This window comes from Magnolia sinica, chromosome 7, assembly GCF_029962835.1.
Source record: "Magnolia sinica isolate HGM2019 chromosome 7, MsV1, whole genome shotgun sequence".
Classification (NCBI taxonomy): Eukaryota; Viridiplantae; Streptophyta; class Magnoliopsida; order Magnoliales; family Magnoliaceae; genus Magnolia; species Magnolia sinica.
In genome coordinates this window covers 9,469,211-9,491,910 of record NC_080579.1, presented here as the reverse complement: position 1 = coordinate 9,491,910, position 22,700 = coordinate 9,469,211, and the positions used below count along the sequence as shown (strand labels likewise).

The window sequence follows — 22,700 nt, the reverse complement described above, 5'->3', positions numbered from 1 at the left end:
GAGGAAAGAATGGATATGCTGGGTATTTGATTTTGATGGTACTTGCTGGGTGTTTGATTTTGATGTTATTTGTTAGGTGTTTGATTTTGTTTGATTTTGATGCTGCGTATGGTGTTTAATTTTGATGCTGCATGTAGGGTGTTTGATGAAACACCAGTAAAATGTTGTTATTATTTTGCATTCTATGAAAAATTTAAGATGCATTACAAGCATTTGATAAAATGCCGCATTGGCTCAAACTCAGCTCGAATTGGCTTGAGCTGCTGATTGAACCAAGTTGAGCTGGCTAGACAAGCTTGAGGACTGAGTCGAGCCGAGTTGGGGTTAGGTACTAGCTAAGTTGAGCCGAGCCGTGCAAAGCTCGACTCGGATCCACTTGTGTATAGGCTATGTCCTGAAAATGTTTTGGAAAATTAGATGAACAGTGTGGATATAAAACATAGATCATGGTGGGGCTCATAGATCTTTGCCACGTCAACGTAATACCCTCGCTGGTCTTTCGCTGGAAGTTACTGCGCTGGGAACTTAGGTAAGCCCACGATGATGTTTTTGAGAAATACGCTCCATCCATCCGATTTTGTGAGCTTATTTTAATATATAAGGCTAAAAATAAGCCGTCTCCAGGTGGACCAAAAACGAGAGGATTGAACGTCTACAGTTGAAATATTAGTGTGGCCACGTAAGTTTGAATCAGGCTAATATTTCTGTTTTCGTTTCATCCCAACAGGAATGACGTTATAAACCGTATAAATGGCATGTAAACATCACCTTGTGCGCCAGGAACGTTTCCACGGCAGGAATTTCCCAACACACATTTTCCTTTAGCGCGGCCCACTTGAGTCCTGGATCGTACTCACTTTTAGTCTCAAGTCCTAAAATGAGTCCAAAAACGGATGGACGGGGTGGATTTCTCATAAACATCACGGTGGCTCCCACCTAAGTTTCCAGTGCAGGAACTTCCTGCGAAAGGCTCTCCCAGGAAATCCGCGTTCGACTATACCCGTGCGTATTCACTTCGCATTTCTCAGTCTGCGGAGATAGCCCCCATCGAGAGAGAGAGAGAGAGAGAGAGAGAGAGAGAGAGAGCTGCTGCTGCTTGGGGGAATTGAGAATGTCGTTTATAGCGAGAGCGGTGCGGGTCCCACCGAACTCGGCAACACTGGAAGAAGCGAGGAATCGGACGTTCAATTTCTTCAAGGCGGCCTGCCGATCGATTCCGACCATCATGGATATCTACAATCTCGACGACGTCGTCACCGTCTCCGAACTCCGTAGATCCATCTCCTCCCAAATCCGCAAGAACGCCCACATCACAAACCCCAAGGTGATCCAACTCTTTCTCCCGATCCGTTGAGCTTCGTGGGCGTTTGATTTTTCTGGTAGATTGGTTGATTTTAGAGATGGGGTTTTGATTTTTTTGGTAGATTGGTTGATTTTAGAGATGGCGTTTGATTTGAATTCTTTTTTCTGATTGGTGGATTTAATTGATGCATGCGCTATGATATGTTTCGTTATCTGAATGAATCAAATGTGATGTAATTTGGGTATTCAAATTTTTTGTAATTGTTTTTATAGTGTTTTTCTTATTTTGTTATGCAAATAATTTTTTTTTTCTTTGGGTTCTTGAATTGATTGAATAAGATGTAACTTCACGGTATGTCTGGTTTGATATTTTCTAGGTGCTTGAATTATTCAGTAGATTGTTGTTGTTGCTGTTGTTTGTTTGTTTGTTTTTTTTTTTTTTTTGGTCTTTTTTAAGTTAGTAGATTGTTGGTTTTCAGCAATGTTTTCTTTAATTTCATGAAAAATTGTGTTTTATAGTCATGAAATCGATTGAATACATGTAATTTTGGGTGTTGTTGCTTTTTTTTTTTTTTTTTGTTTGTGGTATTTGATTTTTCTTTCTTTCTTTGTTGTTGTTGTTGTTCTTTTTGTTTTTTCCTCTTTCTAGATGGTTCTAATTTATTTTTGAAAGATCACAACACTTGTTTACTGAAAAGGAAAATATCATATAAGGAATGGGCGTAAGATGACCAACACCATCTTCCACTAGAGTATTGGCCACATGTATTTGCCTTTGACATGATTAAATTCTATCTATATAGAATTTAATGGAGGTGGTGGTCCTCCATCACTGAGGACTAAAGGCTGCTCACTGTTGAGCGATGCAAGATGATCGAGAGAAGATCGACGTGAGGGAGATCGTCTGAGTGGGGAGACTTAGAGAAGATCAATGGGGATGAAGAGGAGCGCGATGAAAATAGAGGGAAGTGAGAGATGAATAACCAGCTTTGTGTAAATCAAAAGAGGCGAAAAAAAAAAAAAAAGAAAAAAAAAAAGAGGAGCGCGATGAAAATCGAGGGAAGTGAGAGATGAATAACCAGCTTTGTGTAAATCAAAAGAGGCAAGAAAAAAAAAAACACAGAAACAAGGCATATGCAAAGCAAACTCATCCAAACAAATGGCAATCAGATAAAAGCATATACATCAACAACCCACCCAAAAGAGGAAAACACGAACAGCCCATTAAGGCTCGGACCTATGAAGTTGGTGCAAATTGGGGGCTGATTTTCGAAATCATTCACCAAATAGTCGAAAATCAGTCCCCTATTTGGCATATAAACCCAACAAAAATCCCAAATTTCCACTAAAATAGAGTTCTCACCGTTAATCATTTGAGGAGAAGGTATCGGATAATCCCCAACTTTTGTATCCTTTGCTTACATCGTGTTGAGTCAGCTGATGATGTGTTCATGCACTGTGATTCCTGGGCTGGTTTTTGGTGGTGCTTTGCTCAGTTTTTTGAGGTCCAATAGGTGAATGCCTGGAATCATATCTACTTTTTCCTTGGCATGGAATGGGGCCCGAAAAAGGAAAAATAAGGGGAACTCTTTGGAGTGTTTTTCTTTTGCAAGCCTAAAGGCAATTTGGAAAGAGTGGAACAACTGGGTTTTTTATAACCCTTCCGGGGCATGTCAAGAGGTTTTTAATAAAGCCCAAAACTGGGCTTTGGCTTTGAAAGCTTTTTCTGTGCAATTGATCTTCTTTTACTCCTTCATGGGGGCTAGATTCAGCATTCTTGCTTGGATGATCTCTCATCATCCTTTTTTGTTTGGCCTGTAGAGCTGTTTCAGCACCTTTTGTTTTCTTGTTGTTGTTGTTGTTGTTCTTCTTCTTCTTCTTCTTCTACTTCATTTTCAATAAAGTCATGTTGCCAATAAAAAAAAAAAACCTTTTATAAGAGAAAATGGAGGAAAGAACATGAGGTAGATATTACTTTGAACTTGATATTCACACCCATAATAAGAGAAAACTCTTCTAAGAAAAAATCTAGTGAAAAAGACATAAAGAGCACTATAGAATCCAACACAATCCCAACACATAAGTTCCTATACAAGACTACAAGACTATAGTTTTCCTATTTAACTATGCTCTAGGATCCAAGATGTCCAATGTAACGTAATTGAAGACTTGAACAAGAATGGATAGGATTAAATACATGGCCTTGAAGATGACCCACTCCAATTGTTGCCACATAATTGATGATTTCTCACCTTCATCATCATCTAAACCTTATCCCAATTAATTAGAGCCAGCTACATAAATCTTGTTCCGCCATTCCACTCTATCAAGGCCCATTACTTCAGTTAGACCATAGGTCATCAAGTCTTTTCTTCCTACCACCACGTCCTTTTGGGCCTTCCCCTTGCCCTTTTAGAGCCTTCAACTTGCTGCTGAAAATAAAATACAATGAAGGGAAAGTGATAGAATATGTGGATTCACACCAAAGACAACCTAACGGAATTATTCCCAGACATGATTTCAAAGATCATAATGTGACTTATCTACAGAATGAAATTGGTAAGACACCCTGACTCGTTTTCTTGTTTCATTCTGTCAACCATTTCGGACCTCGTCTCTATCTAGTGATTCGTCCCAGTCCCGATCGAAGCTGATATGGCTCGTATGTAACCAACTCACATCTGACTTATATTTTGAACCATGCTCCGAAGAGTTTGCTAGAGATGGAGCTAGGCAAAACAGACCCAATCCGGTGGATCCGACCCGATCAGACCCGATCAGAACCGAACCGACGGCCTGGATCGGTGCGGATCGGGTAGCCCCATCCAGATCCGAAATCTTTTTGGGTCGAGTTCGGATTGGCCCTGATCCGACCCGAAAACCCGATCCGATCCTATCCGATCCGGAGTAGTTCTCATTGATCATTTTACTTTTTCCTGTGGTATGGTCTGCTTGAGCTTTGGATATGTATCAATTTTGGGTTCAACCACTAAAATGATTTGCAAAAACGAATGGATGGTGTGGATAAATCACATGCATTCAAGGTGGGCCCCAACAGAGTTTACTGTGTACAATAACAAGTGGATTTGCTGGTGTACCGCACATAGCTATGTGGCTGGTTGTAGGCGCTAGCTGTAGGTACGTGTCGTGCCAAGATGAGTAGAGTTGGGCATCGGTTCGGATTGGATCGGATTGAGCCTAAATCTGTCCAATCCGAAATTCCAATAGTCTAACCTGAACTCGATTCGATCCGATCCGAGACCGAGCCTGGGCCACCTGACTCGGACTGATCCGATGCTTGATTGACTTGACCCGAACCGAGTCTGACTCGGTCAGGGAAACCGAGTCGGATCGGGTTGGGTACGATTCGGATCGTTTGATATGGTGCGGTCCACTTCAGTCTTCAATATATCGTACTTTTGTGTTCAACGCCTAAAATGATATGTCAAAATGGATGAACGGCTTAAATAAAACATATACATCAAAGTGGGCCCCACATGACTATGAAAGAAGTGTATCACGCTTTCTCTGTACGTATTATGTTGATGTGCACTGCATATAAGTGCAGTGACTTTCTTTTCACGCAAGTCTGTGACTTGCTTTATTGAGGTTAGCAAGTTTTATGGGTCTGTTGGTGGGGTATGTGTTATTTCCAAACCGTCCATTCATTTGGCGAGCTCGTCTTAAGGCTTGAGGCTAAAAATAAGACAGATCTAACTATCATGTGGACCATACAAATTGTTTAACGGTGAAAATCATTCTTTGCTGCTATTTGTGGTGTGGTCCAGATGATCTTTGGATATTATTCATTTTTTGGACAATGCTATATAATAGTCTCTAAGAATATATGAACGGTGTAGATATAATAATTACATCACTGTGGGGCCCATGTAACTTTGATATCCTTTGAACCGTTCGTATATTTTTAGAGAGTATTATAGAGACACGATCAGACCCGATCCTACCCGATCAGAACTGAACCGACGGTCTGGATCGGTGTGGATCGGGTAGCTCCATCCAGATCCGAAATCTTTTTAGGTCAAGTTTGGATTGACCCTGACCCGACCCGACCCGACCTGACCCGAGCCGTTCATATATTTTTAGAGACTATTATAGAGCATTGTCCAAAAAATGAATAATATCCAAAGATCATCTGGACCACACCACAATTAGCAGCAGAGAATGATTTTCACCATTAAACAATTTGTGTGGTCCACATGATAGTTAGATCTGTCTTATTTTTAGTCTCAAGCCTTAAGACGAGCTCACCAAATGAATGGACGGTTTGGATATAACACATACCCCACCATTAGACCCATAGAACTTGCTAACCTCAATAAAGCAAGTCACAGACTTGCGTGAAAAGAAAGTCACTGCACTTATGTGTAGTACACGTCAACATAATACGTACAGAGAAAGCGTGATGCACTTCTTTCATAGTCATGTGGGGCCCACTTTGATGTATATGTTTTATCTAACCCGTTCATCCATTTTGACGTATCATTTTAGGCGTTGAACACAAAAGTACGATATATTGAAGACTGAAGTGGACCACACCATATCAAACGATCCGAATCGTACCCAACCCGATCAGACTCGGTTTCCCTGACCGAGTCGGACTCGGTTCGGGTCAAGTCAATCAAACATTGGATCGGTCCGAGTCAGGTGGCCCGGACTCGGTCTCGGATTGGATCGAGTTCGGGTCAGACTATTGGAATTTCGGATCGGACCGATTTAGGCTCAATCCGATCCGATCCGGACCGATGCCCAACTCTAGCTAGAGACTTCTCACTATTAGTCGTAGAAGAATCTTCATCTTTTTTCTTTTGTCGGAATTAACAGAAAAAGAAGTACGAAATACATCAAGAGGGGACTGGTTAAAATTAAAAGCAAAAGAAAAAAAGAAAGAAAAATAAGGGGTGGGGAACAATGAGGGAAGGCCAATCCCCATCCCTTGTCAAGTCCATCCGTAATTGAGTTTGCCTCTTTACAGATGTGGGTAAATGAAATGTCTACCCTAGATGAGAGAAAGTGAGTTTCCTTGAAGATAAAGGAAAGCCGCCATGGCTTATGATGACCCTTTCTTGCCCAATAAGTTACATTGAGGATTCCTCTTCCACAATGAGTGCTAGGATCACTCATGAGGAGCCTCAAAACTTAATGAAGGGCTAGGGCTGCGTCCATCGAAGCATCTCACATGCCTGCCAGACCAAAATATATATAGCAGTTTTAGAAGTATGTCTTCAGTCTTTCCAATCTCAGGAAACAAAAGGAATAATTTTATTCAATCAACATCATTGTTGTGTAGGAACGACTCGGAAATGTTGGACCACCTCTTTATTAGATGCAAAGTGAGTTTGTAATATCTTTGCAATTCTCTTTGGTTTATTTGAAATTGATTGGGATTGCAGATCTTAATATAGGATCCTGTGGGTGGGTGGAATAGTGATCCCTTGGAGCCTCGAGGTAAAATCTTGTGGCAAAGGCTGCCTTAGTTATGCTATTCTGTGGGGAATTTGGACAGAAAGAACAAAATAGCATTTGAGGATAAATCATGAAGCCTGATCCAACTTGTTGCCAAGATCAAGTTGTCTTTGCAAGATGGGGAAGTGCCTAGTTGGTGTTTAAAGAAATCCCTATTTTACGGTCTTCTCCATCACCGAAAGGAGATTATGTATGAGTATAGGTGCAGTCCTACTAACATGGGGCATGGTATCCTCCTCTGGTTGGCTGTTGGAAACTCAATATCGATGGGAACTCTTTCGATAACTTAGGTGCTTCTATAATAAGGGGAGTTCCAAGGGATGAGCAAAGGGCAATAAAAGTTTCCTTTTTAGGGATGGTGGTATGGAGCATGCTTGTGACTATTAAAATCGGGATGGCATAGTTGATAGGGTGGGTGAACCTTGGATGAGGAATTAACATCAGTGATTTGTTAGATGTCAGGTAGGCGGGGCCCCCTTTGAGTAAAAATTTTAAAATTCTAAATGGTGTATAATTAATAAAACCAAGCCACTGTAAATGATTTTTTCATGGAATCCCTGGGAGGCTAATTGTATTGGTTCTCTTGCAAAGGGGGTCCATAGGTCTTCTCTTTCTATAGGGGGTCTTAGGGGGTTCCATGGAAATCATCTGTGCACAAAACAAACATCATATATTGATTCATGTCTGCAATTTCCCCCAGCCATAGGATTCCACCTGGGTTTTCCATATCCAATTTTGGATTCTTTGTATCCAAACACGCCTTTATTGCCTGCCACCCATTGATTGATGTGGAAAGTGGGAAGAAAGAAACAATTGGATGTTCTGTGCAAGGAGCAAGGGAATGTGGAGGTATTTGGTTGCATTCGTGGTAGAGTCATATCTTGGGCTCATAAGGAATCATGGAAGGATTTGGTGAGAAGATTGCTAGAAGTCATCAAAAGCAAGAGGAGCTTTAGCAATAGGGTTGTTAGTTGGAAAGCTTCTTAAATTTAGGTTGCTCTCATCTCAATCCAGGTTTGGTGGGTATTGTGGCATCATTAGAGGTGAGTTGGGGAATTAGGAAAGTTTATACTTTTCAGGCTCGATGGGGATTTGTACCTCGAACAAGGCAGAGTGAGGATGCTTTTGACTAGAGCAAAGTGGAAGCGGATTGCCTACGACCCCGGGCACAGAGATGTAGTTGTGCCTTGGGCTGTGTTGGGCCCACAGAGATGTCCGTGACAAATTCACTCCATCCATCTGTTTTGAAAGACCGCAATAGGACAAGAATCTAAAAATCAGGTAGATCCAAAGCTCAAGTGGGCCACACCAATGAAATAGTGGGAACGAAAACGTCCACTGTTGAAACCTCCATGGAGCTGATCATGATGTTCATATGCCATCCAAACTGTTCATAGGGTTATTACCACTCAGATAAACTGTAGGCACAAATATCATCCTAATACAAAGCTTTTGTCATCCCCAGTTGTTTAATCCCCACTGTTTTCTGTGGTATGGCCCACATGAGTCTTGGATTTGCCTGATTTTTAGATTCCTATCCTATTGTGGTCTTGCAAAATAGATGGACGAAGTGAATTTGGATGGCATATGATCATGATGTTCATATGCCATCCAAACTGTTCATAGGGTTATTACCACTCAGATAAACTGTAGGCACAAATATCATCCTAATACAAAGCTTTTGTCATCCCCAGTTGTTTAATCCCCACTGTTTTCTGTGGTATGGCCCACATGAGTCTTGGATTTGCCTGATTTTTAGATTCCTATCCTATTGTGGTCTTGCAAAATAGATGGACGAAGTGAATTTGTCACGGACATCTTTGTGGGCCCCACATAGGCCTGGGCACAGGAATATCTCTGTGCCCAGGGTCACATGCAATCCTCTTTTGAGCAAGGCAGCTTGCTCACTTTCATAACAGGCCAACAGTGATTTAGTGGAGCTCTTCAAAAGCAGCAGGGCATACTTCTATGATGCGGTTTGCAATTTGGAGTGGTAGGGTGGCTCTAATAGAAACTCTCAAAATGGGTAGGGGAAACTCAACATATTTGGCAAGACAATTTGTTCGCTCTTGAACATGTACCCATAGAAGGTATTGGACAAGTGATGGAATGTATTGATTGGAATTGGATGGAGAGAATTATTCCAGTTGTATAATGCGTTTCATATTCTTTCTTTTTTGATATTTTCATATCTTACCAATAAAGAAGGACCTAAGAAAGTTGCCGTTTGGGGAGGCATAATTTTGAGCTTGGATGTGCATTTCTAGTGTTAGTTAGTTGCATAGAAGGTTGCTCGCATTTCACAAAATTTTTTCATTTCAATTCTCAAAATGAGATTGTAAGATTAGTGACATAGATACGAGATATTTAGATCTTTAGGTTTTAAGGGTATTTTGTTATTTTAAGTGCCTGATGCTAGGTTAAAAGTTACGTTTAATGGTTAAGATGAGTTAGTTTAGTTGTCTTTAGCTTGTTGTTCCTGTATCCAGCTTGTTAGTTGAGCTTGGTTAATGGTTCCTTCTAGAGGGGAGATCTATGCTGAAGTCCTGTGGAGGTACTGGTTATGGTGCTGTCTGAACCACAAAAATGCCATAATCCTCCTCTTATGCCTAATCTCAACTAATTGGGGCCAGTTACATGAATCCTTTTCCGCTATTCCACTCTATCAAGGGCCATAATTTCAGTTAGACCATAGGTCATTAAGTCTTTTCTTACTCCTTCCACCCACATGCTTTTGGGCATTCCCCTTACCCTTCTAGAGCCTTTAGTTTGTACCAACTCACTCCTAACCAGCGTATTCTCAGTCTTTGGTGCACATGACCAAACCATAGTCTGCTTACCCTCATCTTATTACCTATTGGTGCTACTCCTAAATTCCCTCAAATTGCATTTGTTTTTAATTCGATTTTTTTCGTCTTGTCACTCATCCATCTCAACATCATCATTTCTGGTACACTCAGTCCTATGCAGTGTTTGAGTTGTCGGTATTGCTACAAGTTTCGCTGACTGGAGATAAATATATAATATCGTTATCGCCGATAACCGGAAATGTGAAGAAAAATGGTGAAACATGGGGAAAATGATGGAATTTTTCAATGAAACTTCAGGGCATGCCTAAATACACATATTTGCATATTTAGGAATAAAAAAATTACAAAAAGAATGCATTAAATAATAAGTTTTCATTTAATGGGGCCCAAAAAGCATGCTTTGTTGTAAGAAATCACTCCAATTGTAACCAAAATGAGTTCATATAATATAAATGCAACTAGCATATAATAATTAAGCCATGCAAAAGTAAATGAACTAAAAAAGTACACCTTTCTTGAGACATGGAATCTACATAGTGGTATACTTGGTGATGGGTGGCTTGGATATGACACTTGTTTGACATACTGACGCATCCATCCAATTTTCCAGATCATTTTATGGTATAAGCCCAAAAAATAAGTAGATCCAAATCTCAAGTGGACCACATCACATGAAACAGTGTTAATTGAATGCCCACCATTAAAAACTTCTTAAGGGCCACAAGTTTTGCGTCAAATTGGTCTTTATGACCTAATCAACAGGTTGGACGTTAAATAAACATTACAATGAGAACCCTGGGAGGTTTTTAATGGTGGACATTCAATCGCTACTATTTCCTGTGGTGTGGTCCACCCGAGATTTATATATGCTTGATGTTTTGGATCAAGATCTAAAATGATCTGAAAAAATGGATGGACAACGTAGATCAAATAAATACATCACGATTAGGCCCACATAGCACCAACCACTAGCCATCTGGCTAACATCACTAGCCAAATCATGTCCTAGCGTAAGGACTTTGAGTACCCACCGTAACGCATCTGTTTTATCGTGTTGCCAATAACGAGGTGGCTACTGGACAGTGTTCCATGGGCCCACCATGATATATGCCAGAAATCCACCCCATTCAGCATATCATTTTAGTACATGGTCCCAAAAATGAGGTAGATCCAAATCTCAAGTGGACCACACCAAAGGAAACAGTGGCGATTGAATCCCACCATTAAAAACTTCTAAGGTGTCACAAAAAGTTTTCGATTAAGCTGATAATTGTGTTTTCGATTCTGATGAAGCATATCCAATGATCAAATGCACCGCCTGAGAGGTTGGATGGCAAAAAAACATTACAATGGCCTTAGGAAATTTATAATGGTGGGTATTTATTCACCATTGCTTCCTTTGGTGTGGTCCACTTGAGATGCGGATTTGCCACATTTTTGGGCTCATGCCCTAAAATTATCTGGCAAAATATATGGATGGCATTGATAAAATATATCAAATCATAATCAAATCATAATGGACCCACAGAGCACCGAGCCACCGACCCTGGAGACCTAAACAAGTTGGACGTAGAAGTCGATTGCCCACCGTGTAAATTATTACGTTAGTGGACCAAGTCCACTCTATGGGGCCCACTGTGATTTATATACTTTATCCACTCTGTCCATCCATTTTACCATATAATTATAGGGCTTGATTCCAAAGATGAAGCATATCCAATGATCAAGTGGACCACACCGCAGTGAATAGTGTGAATTGAACGTCTATCGTTGAAAATTTCTTAGGGGCCATAGAAGTTTTGGATCCGTGTAATTTTTGTTTTTTTCCTTCATCGATGACTATGTGATCTTATGGACAACTTGGATGACAAATAAATATCACCATGGGCCCTAGGAAGTTTTCAACAATAGGAATCATTATCCCCATTGCTTTCTGTGGTGTGGTCCACCCAAGCTTTGGACCTGTCTCATTTTTTGGCTCATGACCTAAAATAATCTCTCCAAATGGATGGACCATGTGGATATAACACATACATCATGGAGGGGTCCACGGAACTTGGTGACATCCATGCCTAATCTGCGGATGTGGATTTCCTCCAAAAGCCTTTCGCAGGAAGTTCTTGCGCTGGAAACTTGGGTGGGGCCCAACGTGATGTTTTTGAGAAATCCACACTGTAAATCTGTTTTCTGAGCCCATTTTAGGACTTGAGACCAAAAGTGACAAGGATCCAAGACTCAAGTGGGCCGCACTAGAGGAAAAGCTGGGTAGGAAAATTTCTACCGTTGAAAGCTCTCTGGGGTAGAAAGTGATGTTTACATGTCATCCATACCGTTAATAACGTCGTTCCTACTGGGATGAACTGAAAACACAAATATTAGCCTGATTCAAAACTTCTGTGGCCCCACGAATATTTCAACCGTGTACGTTCAATACTCACATTTTAGGCCCGCTTGAGTATTAAATACGGCTCATTTTTGGCCTTTCGTCCTAAAAATATCTCAGAAAACGGATGGACGGAGTGGATTTCTCATAAACATCACGGTGGGCCCCACCTAGGTTTCTAGCGCAGGAAGTTCTTGCGAAAAATCCGCGTCCATATTCTGCTTCCGCTCCCTGTAAAAGGGTTTCAAAACCCTAAACTCCTGAAAAACGCACCCGTAGAAGAGGTTCCAAAAGGGAACCTCAAATCCTGAAAATCTCAAAAAATTCCTCCGATTTCGCATATTCTTTGTCGGAATCATCATTTGACAAGGCCGTGATCAACGATCCCATTCTACAGGTACACTTCCAAAAGTTTCTTTTTCCCCCTTTTTTCCGATTTTTTTTTTTTTTTTTTTTGTACTTAAGCAGCCCTCGATATTATCATTCCTTTCATGGTCGAAAAGGAGTTGTTGGCTACAGTTATCCCTTGATAGGGCCGCGATTTCTGGTCGACAACTGTATTTTACGTGAAAAATCGATAAAATTGCCGAATATTCGCCGATATTAGGAAGAGAAACGAAAAAAGTGAGTTTCGGTGTTGCTACTCCGGCGACACCGATAATATCGGCGATATTATCGATTTTTCGCCGATAATATGAACACTGGTTCTACGAATATGTTATTCCTTAATTGCCCAACATTTTGTCCCATAAAGCATGCCTGGTCTTATAGCCATCCTATAAAATTTCCCTTTCAGTTTGAGTGATACACAACAATCACATAAAAGTCCAGAGACACTTCTCCATTTCTTCCACCCCGCTTGAATTCTATGGGCAACACCCTTCTCAATCTCTTCTGTCCTCTCTCATGAATTATCGACTCAAGATATAAAAAGTGGTCATTTTGGGAAACTTTTTGGTTAGCAATCTTAACTAATTCCTCATTCTCACTCTTGTTACTAAAATTGCAGTCATTATACTCTATTTTAGTCCTACTAATTTTAAATCCTTTAGATTCCAAAGCACCTCTCCATAAATCTAGCTTTGTGTTTACGCCCTCTCATCTTGTCAATCAGAACTGTCATCCGCAAACAGCATATAGCATGGGATTTCTTCCTGCAAATGCCTTGTTAACTCGTTTGTAACCAAGGGAAAATATGCAGTCTCAATGCCACCAAGCCTACAGTAATTGGGAACTCACTTGTGGTGTGATTCTGTGCAATGGGAGAGAAAAGTCTGGTATGTTTTCAGTCAGATCGATGTGGTAATGTTTGGTCTTATGGCGCTCTGAACAAGGGTAGCTGCTTTGGGTGGCTAGTGGGTCGCAACAAAGTCCTCACCTTTGATAATCTTTGCAAGTGAGGAATGATCCTTCTAATATTTGTGTTCTTTGTAAGAAGGGTGTAGAATCGGCCTGCCATCTATTCATTTCCTGTCCTTTTGTCTCCTTTTTGTGGTCCAACATCCTGCAGTTTTTTTTTTTTTTTTGACAAATAACAGAGAATGATTTCATTAAAGATAGAAGAGAGGGAAGAGGCACGCTGAGATAGTGACCGCCTTACCCACCCAAAGGAGATAGGTTACAATGCTCTAAGTTGACTATAAAACAGGCCCATTCTGTAATGAACTGATAAACTCTTTTGACAATGTAATCCACTAGCTTAGAAATATCCTTAAAACATCTCCCATTTCTTGGGCTATTCCAGGATTCAACATCCTGCAGTTTTTCAATATTTCTTGGGCTATGCCAGGATTCACATTGGTCCTCTTGGTTTGGCATGGTGGTATGCCTGTGGGTAGTGCTAGGCAGATGTGGAGATTAGCTTTGCTTGCAGCTTTATGGACCATATGAGGGGGGTGGAATAACCACTGCTTTAGGAATATTAGCAGTTCTCCGTCGTCAGCAGTTTTGAAGATTTTCTTGTTGATTAGCAAATGGGACCCTCATTAATGGGTGTTCCTTCGTAATTTTCTGCTCTTTTCTTGCTTGTATTCTTTGCCTTTCAAAAAAAAAAAAGAAAGAAAGAAAGAAAGGGAACTCATATCTCCACCAGTACTCATGCTAGTCACTGCTCCTCCATACATATCCTTAATTATAATATATCCTCTTGAAACTCTTTTCTTTTTCCACACGCGCCGGATCAACACTCTTAAGGAACTTGTCATAATCTTTCTTTAAGTCAGTAAATACCTATGGAGATCTTCCTCTCCCTATATTTCTCCATCAATTGTCTATGTAGGAGAATAGCTTAAGCGTTAGACATTCTGACATGAAGCCGAACTGATTTTCTCATACATTCATCTCATTCTTTAGTCTTTGCTCAATCACTCCTTCCCAAAGTTTCATAGCATGGCTCATAAGTTTAATCCCACGATAGTTAGTGCAACTCTATATATCTTGTTTATTCTTATAAATAGGTGCTAGGGTACTTTTCATCCATTTGTTTGGCATTTTTTATTTATTTATTTTTTAAAATCTTAGAATTTTGTTGAACAACTTTGTCAACCAAAATAACCCACTTTCTCCCATACACTTTCAAACCACTATTGGTATACCATCTATCCAAGGACTTTTCTTGTTTTCATCTTTTACAAAGCCTTTTCATTTTAGATATCCTAATCCTACAAAAGAATCTATCGACTCCGATGACATTTGAGTTTTTGGTTCCTTCTATTCCTATCCTCTCAGAATGGCTATTAGTTCACAAGTTTTGGAAATAGCTTCTCCACTTTTCATTGATCTCATTGTCCTTGATTGGTACTCTTTGGTTATTGCTTTTAATGCATCTAACATGATTTAGATCCCTACTCTCCCCTCTCATTTTTGCAAGTTTGAAGACATCTTTCTCACCTTCTCTTGTCCCCAATCTATTGTGAAGATCATTATGAGCTTAATTTTAGTCTCACTACTTTCTTAGCAATCTTTCTGGCATTTCTACATTGTCTAAGATTTTCTTTGTTTGTAGTCCCTTGTTAGGCTTTGAAACATGAATGCTTTCTTGTTAATAGCTTTTTGTTCATCGCCATTCCACCACCAAGTTTCCTTATATGGTTGACTTTTCCCTCTAGATACTTTGAAAACATCTTTTGCCACCATCCTAATGCACTCAACTATTTTGTTCCACATAATGTTTACTTTTTCCTCGACATTCCACTTTCCTTCTTCCGTCAATTAATTTATTAATAACATTGTTTTATTTCCTTTTAAATTCCCCCACATAGTTTTTGGACACCTGTTAATTTCATTCCCTTTCTTCCATCTCTTGATGTAGACATCCATATCCATTAACCTATGTTGCACATGCACGGTCAAACTCTCTCTTAAGTACCACCTTGCAGTCCTTGCACATTGGTCATTTCGTTTTCCAAGTGCAAAAAAATCTATTGGGCTTGCATATGAAGAACCGCAAAAATGTAATCCAGATAAAAAAATGTTGTGATGATGCTTGGAGTTGTTGGAATGCTGAAGTATGCATGTTGGGTGTTCCCGTTGTTGTCATTCTAGGAGGTTTTACTTGGGTTTCCTTAATTAAACCTGCGCACTGATGGTTAATATCGCTTCATCAAACACTGATTTCTGCTAGGTAACAAGGAAAATTTCTTGCACCAGCCTAGATTACAATTCATGGACTGAGCTCAAGCTTGGGCAGAACCCTGCCTAGCCTGATTGTGTCCCATTGACAACAATTGGGTGCAGAAATGGTTGTCTTCTTGACAAAGTCTTTATTTGCAGTGTGGTCATTGCTTGGGGGCGGAGGACTTCTTGCATCAAGGTGTGAGGCAACTCCAGTCCACCCAGTGTTCAAAATATCGGTATCGCACCATGTATCGCACCCTTGGGATATAGATACATATCGGTTATCGCATGGGATATATCGTTTTTATCGCATAATTTATCGCACTCTTTGGGAAACATGGGGAAACATTTGGAAAATGATTGAATTTTTCAATGAAACTTCAGGTATTGTTAAAAAAGATCTTAATACACACTTTCAAATCATAACATATTTAAAAAAATGTGCACGCAATAGGTTTACTTTGTATAGGATCGTAAGTTATGCGTTGTCTAATTGAACTAAGACAACTATATTAAAATATAATGCATAACATTTATAAATGTATTAAGACATTATATCCACACTGTCCATCTGTTTTACCACCTTAATTTATGGTACCATCCCAAAATTGAAGTAGATCCAATTATCTAGTGGACCATGCCATAGGAAACAATAAGAAAAAGTGTTGATTGAAGACCCTACCATTAAAACCTTCTTAGGGCTCACCTTAATGTTTTTGTAGTGTTTATTTACCATCCAATCTGTTGATAAGTTCACATAAGCTTGGATGAAAGAAAAAAACAAATATATGATTGATCCAGAACTTTTGTGGCCCATTAATAGTCAATCACCACTTTTTCCTTTGGTATCGTCCACTTGATAATTGGATGTGCTTATTTTTTGGATAATAAGCTAAAATGATTTGGTATCTACACCGTTAATTCATTTTGACAAATCATTTTAGGGTATGGGCCAAAAAATGAAACAAATCCAAATCTTAGGTGGACCACACCACACGAAAAAGTGATCATTGAATGGCAACCATTAAAAAAAATTTGGGGGCTACATAAGTTTTGGAGCAAGCTAATATTTATGTTTTCACTTCATCCAAGTCTATTAGACCTTATGAACAAATTGGATGGAAAATAAACGTTATGATGGGCCCCAGGAAAGCTTCAATGGTGGATATCATTCCCACCACAACTTCCTATGGTGTGGACCACTTGAGCCTCATATCTGGCTACATTTTGGACTTGTTCCCTAGAATGACATATCAAAATGGATGGACGGTGTAGATAAAACAAATATATCATGGTGGGCCTTACAGAGCCCTGATAGGACCATCCATCTCTAGGCTCCTAATCCGCGCCAACGCGGATTTTCCCTGAAGCTAAGTTATCGTGAGAACTTTTTGAGAACTCATCATATGTGATGTGAGTCCAAAATCTGAATGGTCTAAGTGATGCAGCACTCCATGAAACCTTTATGGTTCAACTTTTGCTTTGATCTAAGACTTTGGTGGGCCATTAAAAAAGAAAACATTTTTCTCCATTGATTTGCATCTTTCTTTGCTATGGCCCACCAGAGTTTTAGATCGGGGTAAAATTTGGTCCCTGGGAGTTTCATGGGATGCCGCATCACATGAACCGTTCAGATTGGAGGCCCATTACACGTGTGAAAAGATGTCTACATGCCCCGTGTAGCCATGCTCGATAAAAAAGGACGCGGATTAGCTATGACAGGTTGAGTAGCGAGACTCGCTACTGAAGTGACGTCACCAAGTTATGTGGGTCCTATCATGATGTATGTGTTGTATCCACATCGTCCATCCATTTGGAGAGAACATTTTAGGGCATGATCCAAAGAATTAGGTAGATCCAAAACTATAATGGACCCCACCACCGAAAACAGTGGAGTGAGTTACACCCACCATTGAAACCTTCCTAACGTCCACCATGATGTTTATTTGAGATCCAATCTATTCATAAGTTAACAAAAACATTAAATAAGGTAAAACACAAATATCAGCTTCATTGAAAACTTTTGTGGCCCTTAGAAATTTTTAACGGTGGGCGTCACTTTCTCCACTTTTTTCTATGGTGGGGTCCACTCGAGCTTTGGATCTAAATCATTCTTTGGCTCATGACCTAAAATAGTCATGGATGGTGCGGATACAAAACATACATCATGGTGGGACCCACAGAACTTGGTGACGTCACTTCAGTAGCGAGTCTGGCTACTCAACCCGTTAGTAGTGAATCCGAGCCCGATAAAAAAGGGCTCCGAAGCCATTTTTTATCGCAAAGACCCTAAAACCCTAAATTCTTCCCCAAATCTCTGGATTTCTCTGGAATTTTTTTTTTTTTTCCGCATTTTCTTCCTAAATCAATTCCGTTTTCAAGTAACAATCTAATAGAAGAAAGAAAAAAAAGGGAATCGAGATTTTCTTTACAGTAACCTACGAATGGCGACTTTCGATTCAAATGGCCCACCAAATGCAGCTTCCAATCAGGGCAATCTATTCTACAGGTGAGGAAATCCACCCTATTGAAAGTTTCTCTCTCTCTCTCTCTCTCTCTCTCTCTCTCTCTCTCTCTCTCTCTTCCGATTTTTTCGGAATATTTCTTCCGACGTGTTTCGTATCATTAGACTGCAATACTGATAATATCGGCCGATAGTATCGATATTGCGAACACTGAGCCCACCTAAAGTAGGAACTTTTTATTGGGCAATGATAACTAATAGGTTTTAATCTTGAAAATATTGTAAACGTTACCAATTGTCTCCAAGTATCTGTTTCTTTGTTGGGAGGAGGGAATTGTGGATAATCTTTTCATCCTTTGCAAGATGGAGAAAATGGCTATGAATGATTTCTTTTTGGATTTTGGTGTGAGTTGGGATTGGTGGAAACATTGCCAACTAAGTTGAATGATTAACCAAGCAGTCTGTCCTTTAAAAAGGAAGAATTTGGTGGAAAATGAACCCTTTAGCTCTTATGTGGAGCATCTGGAATGCTAGGAACAATAAGGTCTTTGACATCACATGTTTGTCTTTGGAATTAACAAGAGATAAGAGTCACTAATTTCGTGATTAGTTGGGTGGGCTTTTGTTAATTTCACATTGTTTCTTTTCTTTTCTTATTTCTTTCTTTCTTTCTTGTTCTTTTAAATCTTTAAAAGGATTGCATGTCATTTTACATGATTTAACCTATGTTGCCAGAGTATGGGTATTGAGCATACCTCGTAGGCATAATCATGGTTAGATCTACCTAATAATATCACAAGTTGTGTTTGTATACCAATTCTCATGATTCACCATAATTTCTACAAAACTGTTAAGTTTAGATTTCAAGACCCTAGTGGATTCGGAGATCAAGGTTATCTTTGTCATTGTGGCGTAGGTAGTAGTCTCAAATATCATGATAATGGTGACATGTGTCTTTTTTCCTGTTAATTTAGATACGTGTGGCAAATAGGACAAAGGCTCATGCCCTTAAAGAAGGTTTGATGATTTTCTGACGATCTCTCCAATTCTCTCTATTCGTTGATTGTGGTTAGGGATTCGGTCCAACTCGTCTTTTTTTCTTTCTTTTCTTTTCTATTCTCTTTCTTCTTCTTCTTCTTCTTTTTTATTTATTTATTTTTATATATAAATTCATTTATTAGTTTAGCATGTTTCTTCTCCTCTTGTTCATGTTTCATGAAATCTTGTACAAAGGCTCTAGGATAAACATTTTGTTGGTCCTTGTAGGTAGAGAGAAATGATGTTGTTGACTCCTTAGCTAAAGCGTCTTTATTGAAATTATTTGATAATTCCTTTTTCCTTTTTGGATAAAATACAAGTGTAAAATTACATACCCTTTTAAGCCTCGTAGTTTTGCTAATGCAGGGACATTTTCACACCAGGCTCAAGCGGGGTGGCCTATGGGATGCGGGGGCACACTCGGGGTGGGCGGCCTGTGTGAGGCGGAACCCATGTGATTTGGGGCCCACGAGGAGGGTTCGGCCGAGAACCTAACCCATGGATGTGGGGCCCACGAGGGGGCGAAACTCATGTGATTTGGGGCCCACGAGGAGGGTTCGGCCGAGAACCTAACCCATGGATGTGGAGCCTGGGCTATGAAGATTAATTCGCCATGCTCTATCAGTTCAAGCTTTTAGAGCAAGTGGTTAATTATCCTGCATCAAATTGGTATCAGAGCGGGAGGTCTCGTGTTCGAGACTCATCACCCGGGGTGATTAATGTAGGGGCATTTTCACACCGGGCTCGAGTGGGGTAGCCCGTGGGATGCGAGGGCACATTCGGGGTGGGCAGCCTGTGTGAGGCGGAACCCATGTGATTTGGGGCTCACGAGGAGGGTTCGACCGAGGACCTAACACATGGATGTGGGGCCTAGGCTATGAGATAAATGGATTAATTCGCCATGCTCTATTAGTTCGAGCTTTTAGAGCAAGTGGTTAATTGTCCTGCATCATTTGCCCCAGGTTGTAGGCAGTTGAAGTTGTGTTTGACATCTTAAGATTCCAAGCCATAACATTAATATTGTATTGGAAGGTATTAGTAATATACAACTGGAGATGATGATTGATTAAAAATTATAATTAATTAAATTAATTAACTAAAAAAATGAAAAAGGCATATACAATTGGAGATGATGATTGATTAAAACTTATAATTAATTAAATTAATTAACTAAAAAAATGAAAAAGGCATACACACACACACACACAACCCCTTTGCCCATCTGAGATGAGGAATTATGGGTTCTTGGCTCATCAGAAAATGTATGTTTTGGTGATGATGAGTGTGCATGCAGGGCCCATGGTTCAATGATCTAAACTGTGGATATGATGGCCTTCAACAAGGATGGATTTCAACAAGGATGGATTTCTTCAAAAAAAAGATCCGAACCTTTTGATAGTGTGGCCTTTAAATACGTGGCTGAGAAAAAAAAAAAAAAGCTATGGGCCCCACATGCCTGAAATCCTACTCATCAGCAAACCCTATGTTTCCTGATGGGCAGAGCCCTATAATTCCTCATATGAAGATTGGTCTTGGCACCTTGATTAGTATGGATGGTAGGATTATTTTCAAATGAGACACCTCATTAAGAGAGAGTTGCTAATTAACATGGGAGATTTTATTCGATTCTTCTACACCAATTCTACTCTTATGAAATGATCGATCGCCATGATTCTTCTCTTGGAATTGGTAAATTGGATCAAATTTCTTGGCTCAGGTGTATGTTTGGACTTTTGGGGGTAGTTCAGAAATCGCTGCAGGGCAGAATACATTTCTCCAAAAAAAATATTTTGTTTCTTTCTAGTGCCAGATCAAATGAAGGTGTTACTTTGGCCAACTGATATCCTCCCAGGTTTCATTTAATCACTTTCCTATGCTGCCCAAAAATGGTCGGCAAGTTCAAAAAGCTTGCCATACAACAGTCAGTCAAACATCCATTTGTGGTACTTCCAAACTCACCTTTACCAATGGCTTGGAACTGTTGACACTTAGACATGGAAAGATGTTCGCCAAGATTCTACAGTTTGTACAACATGGATGCAAATACAATTTTACACTTGAAGGGTATCGAAGTATCTAACATGCGTACATGATCAGACTCGCGAATCTCCTTCACGGCTTTGATATAGCTTGCTAGTCTTCTCCAAATACTATGTGAAAAAAAGCTGGGAGATATGATCTGGGACCATGTCATGGTTACTATCATTTTTGCAATCTTGTATTTTGGGATGATCTTAAGCCCAGCAGTAAAAAATCCCATTGTTTCGTTGTGATTACTAAACCATCAAATCTGCACCAGAAAGGGAAGTTGTAGGGAAAATGGGCCCCGCTGTTAATTTGAGTTGTTTCATTTTCCAAAACAGGTCATTGACATGCTTCTCTTCAAAGGGATGGAGGAACTGAACAACATTGTCGAACACGCGAAGCAACGGCACCACATCATAGGCCAGTATGTTGTTGGGAGCGGTGGGCTTGTTCACGACCGGGGCACGAAAGATGAGGGGAGCTCGGAATTTCTGAAACAGTTCTACACCAGTAATTATTTCTAGAACTGAAAGATGAAAACCCAATGCATGTTGCTCTCTTTAATTTGTAGTTTTCTTGTCATTTTGCTTTGATGGGTCTGATTTACTTTTGGTATTAGACCAGAAAAAATAAGATCCCGAAACCCGCCCAGCTTAAAATTTGTATGTTGTGTTGGAGAGAATCATGCTGAAATTTCTTCTTCAGCGAAAGTGTCAATACAAGTACAGTATATGGAAGTGAGTGGGAAATGATCACATGCATCCATTGCATCTGAAACTTTTGAATATGTTTGCGTTTTGTCCTGCCAATGTGTCGTGCGTGTAGGAAACCCTGATTTGTGCAAACATATGGGTCCACCAGGAAGATCACCTGTTGTGGAAATCTGGATGGGCCACTCATTAGGTAGCCACACCTGTATGCTACTAAGTCAGACCATCTTATTGTTGATTTCAATGGTATGGCCTGCCCAATGGGTGTACTAGCCTGATTTTTGCCACTGGGTTTGCAGTGCCTGTATGTGATTCATTTCTCGGACAGTCCGACTATAACATTCTTTCGGATTGGTGGAAAACTGTGGAAATGAAATTGAATTCCAAAGATGTGATGTTTGGGAAACATCACATCTTTGGAATCCCAAACATCACATCTTTGGAATTCAATTTCATTTCCACGGTTTTCTTTAAAAAAGAAAAGAAAGAGTAAGATGATTAAAAAAGAAAAAGAAAAAAAAACTTTTAAGTCTAGATTTCCATGAGATACAGTTCTTATTGTCCGACCTTTGAACACGTATGCTACGATAAAGAGGTTATCGTGGTTTCTTTTTCACCTTTTCCTCATATCTGTTGTTTGGTTTTCCATACTTGCATTTTAATTTCCTCCAATCCAAGTAGGCCTTGTCACCAAAGCACAGTGTTTGGATAAGAATCCAAGACGTGAATATGGAAACCACCCTGAAAATATATCAAACAAAAACAATAGAAATGTTGAAGGTCAGTGGTCATACATTATTATTTGTTTTGAATGGTTGATTTCCATGGAATGTTGAGAAGTCAATGGTCAATGGCATATGCATCTCTCC

The 22,700-nt window shown here is 39.9% G+C and overlaps 1 protein-coding gene across 1 annotated transcript; it reads left to right on the top strand.

Annotated features, from left to right (window-relative positions):
* Positions 1-1,013: 1,013 nt before the first annotated feature.
* LOC131251022 (NADH dehydrogenase [ubiquinone] 1 alpha subcomplex subunit 6) lies at positions 1,014-21,825 on the top strand. The gene is made up of 2 exons (XM_058251467.1): positions 1,014-1,324; positions 21,460-21,825. The coding sequence occupies exons 1-2, from the start codon at positions 1,112-1,114 to the stop codon at positions 21,643-21,645; spliced, it is 399 nt and encodes a 132-aa protein (XP_058107450.1). The 5' UTR covers positions 1,014-1,111; the 3' UTR covers positions 21,646-21,825.
* The last annotated feature ends 875 nt before the right edge of the window (positions 21,826-22,700 follow it).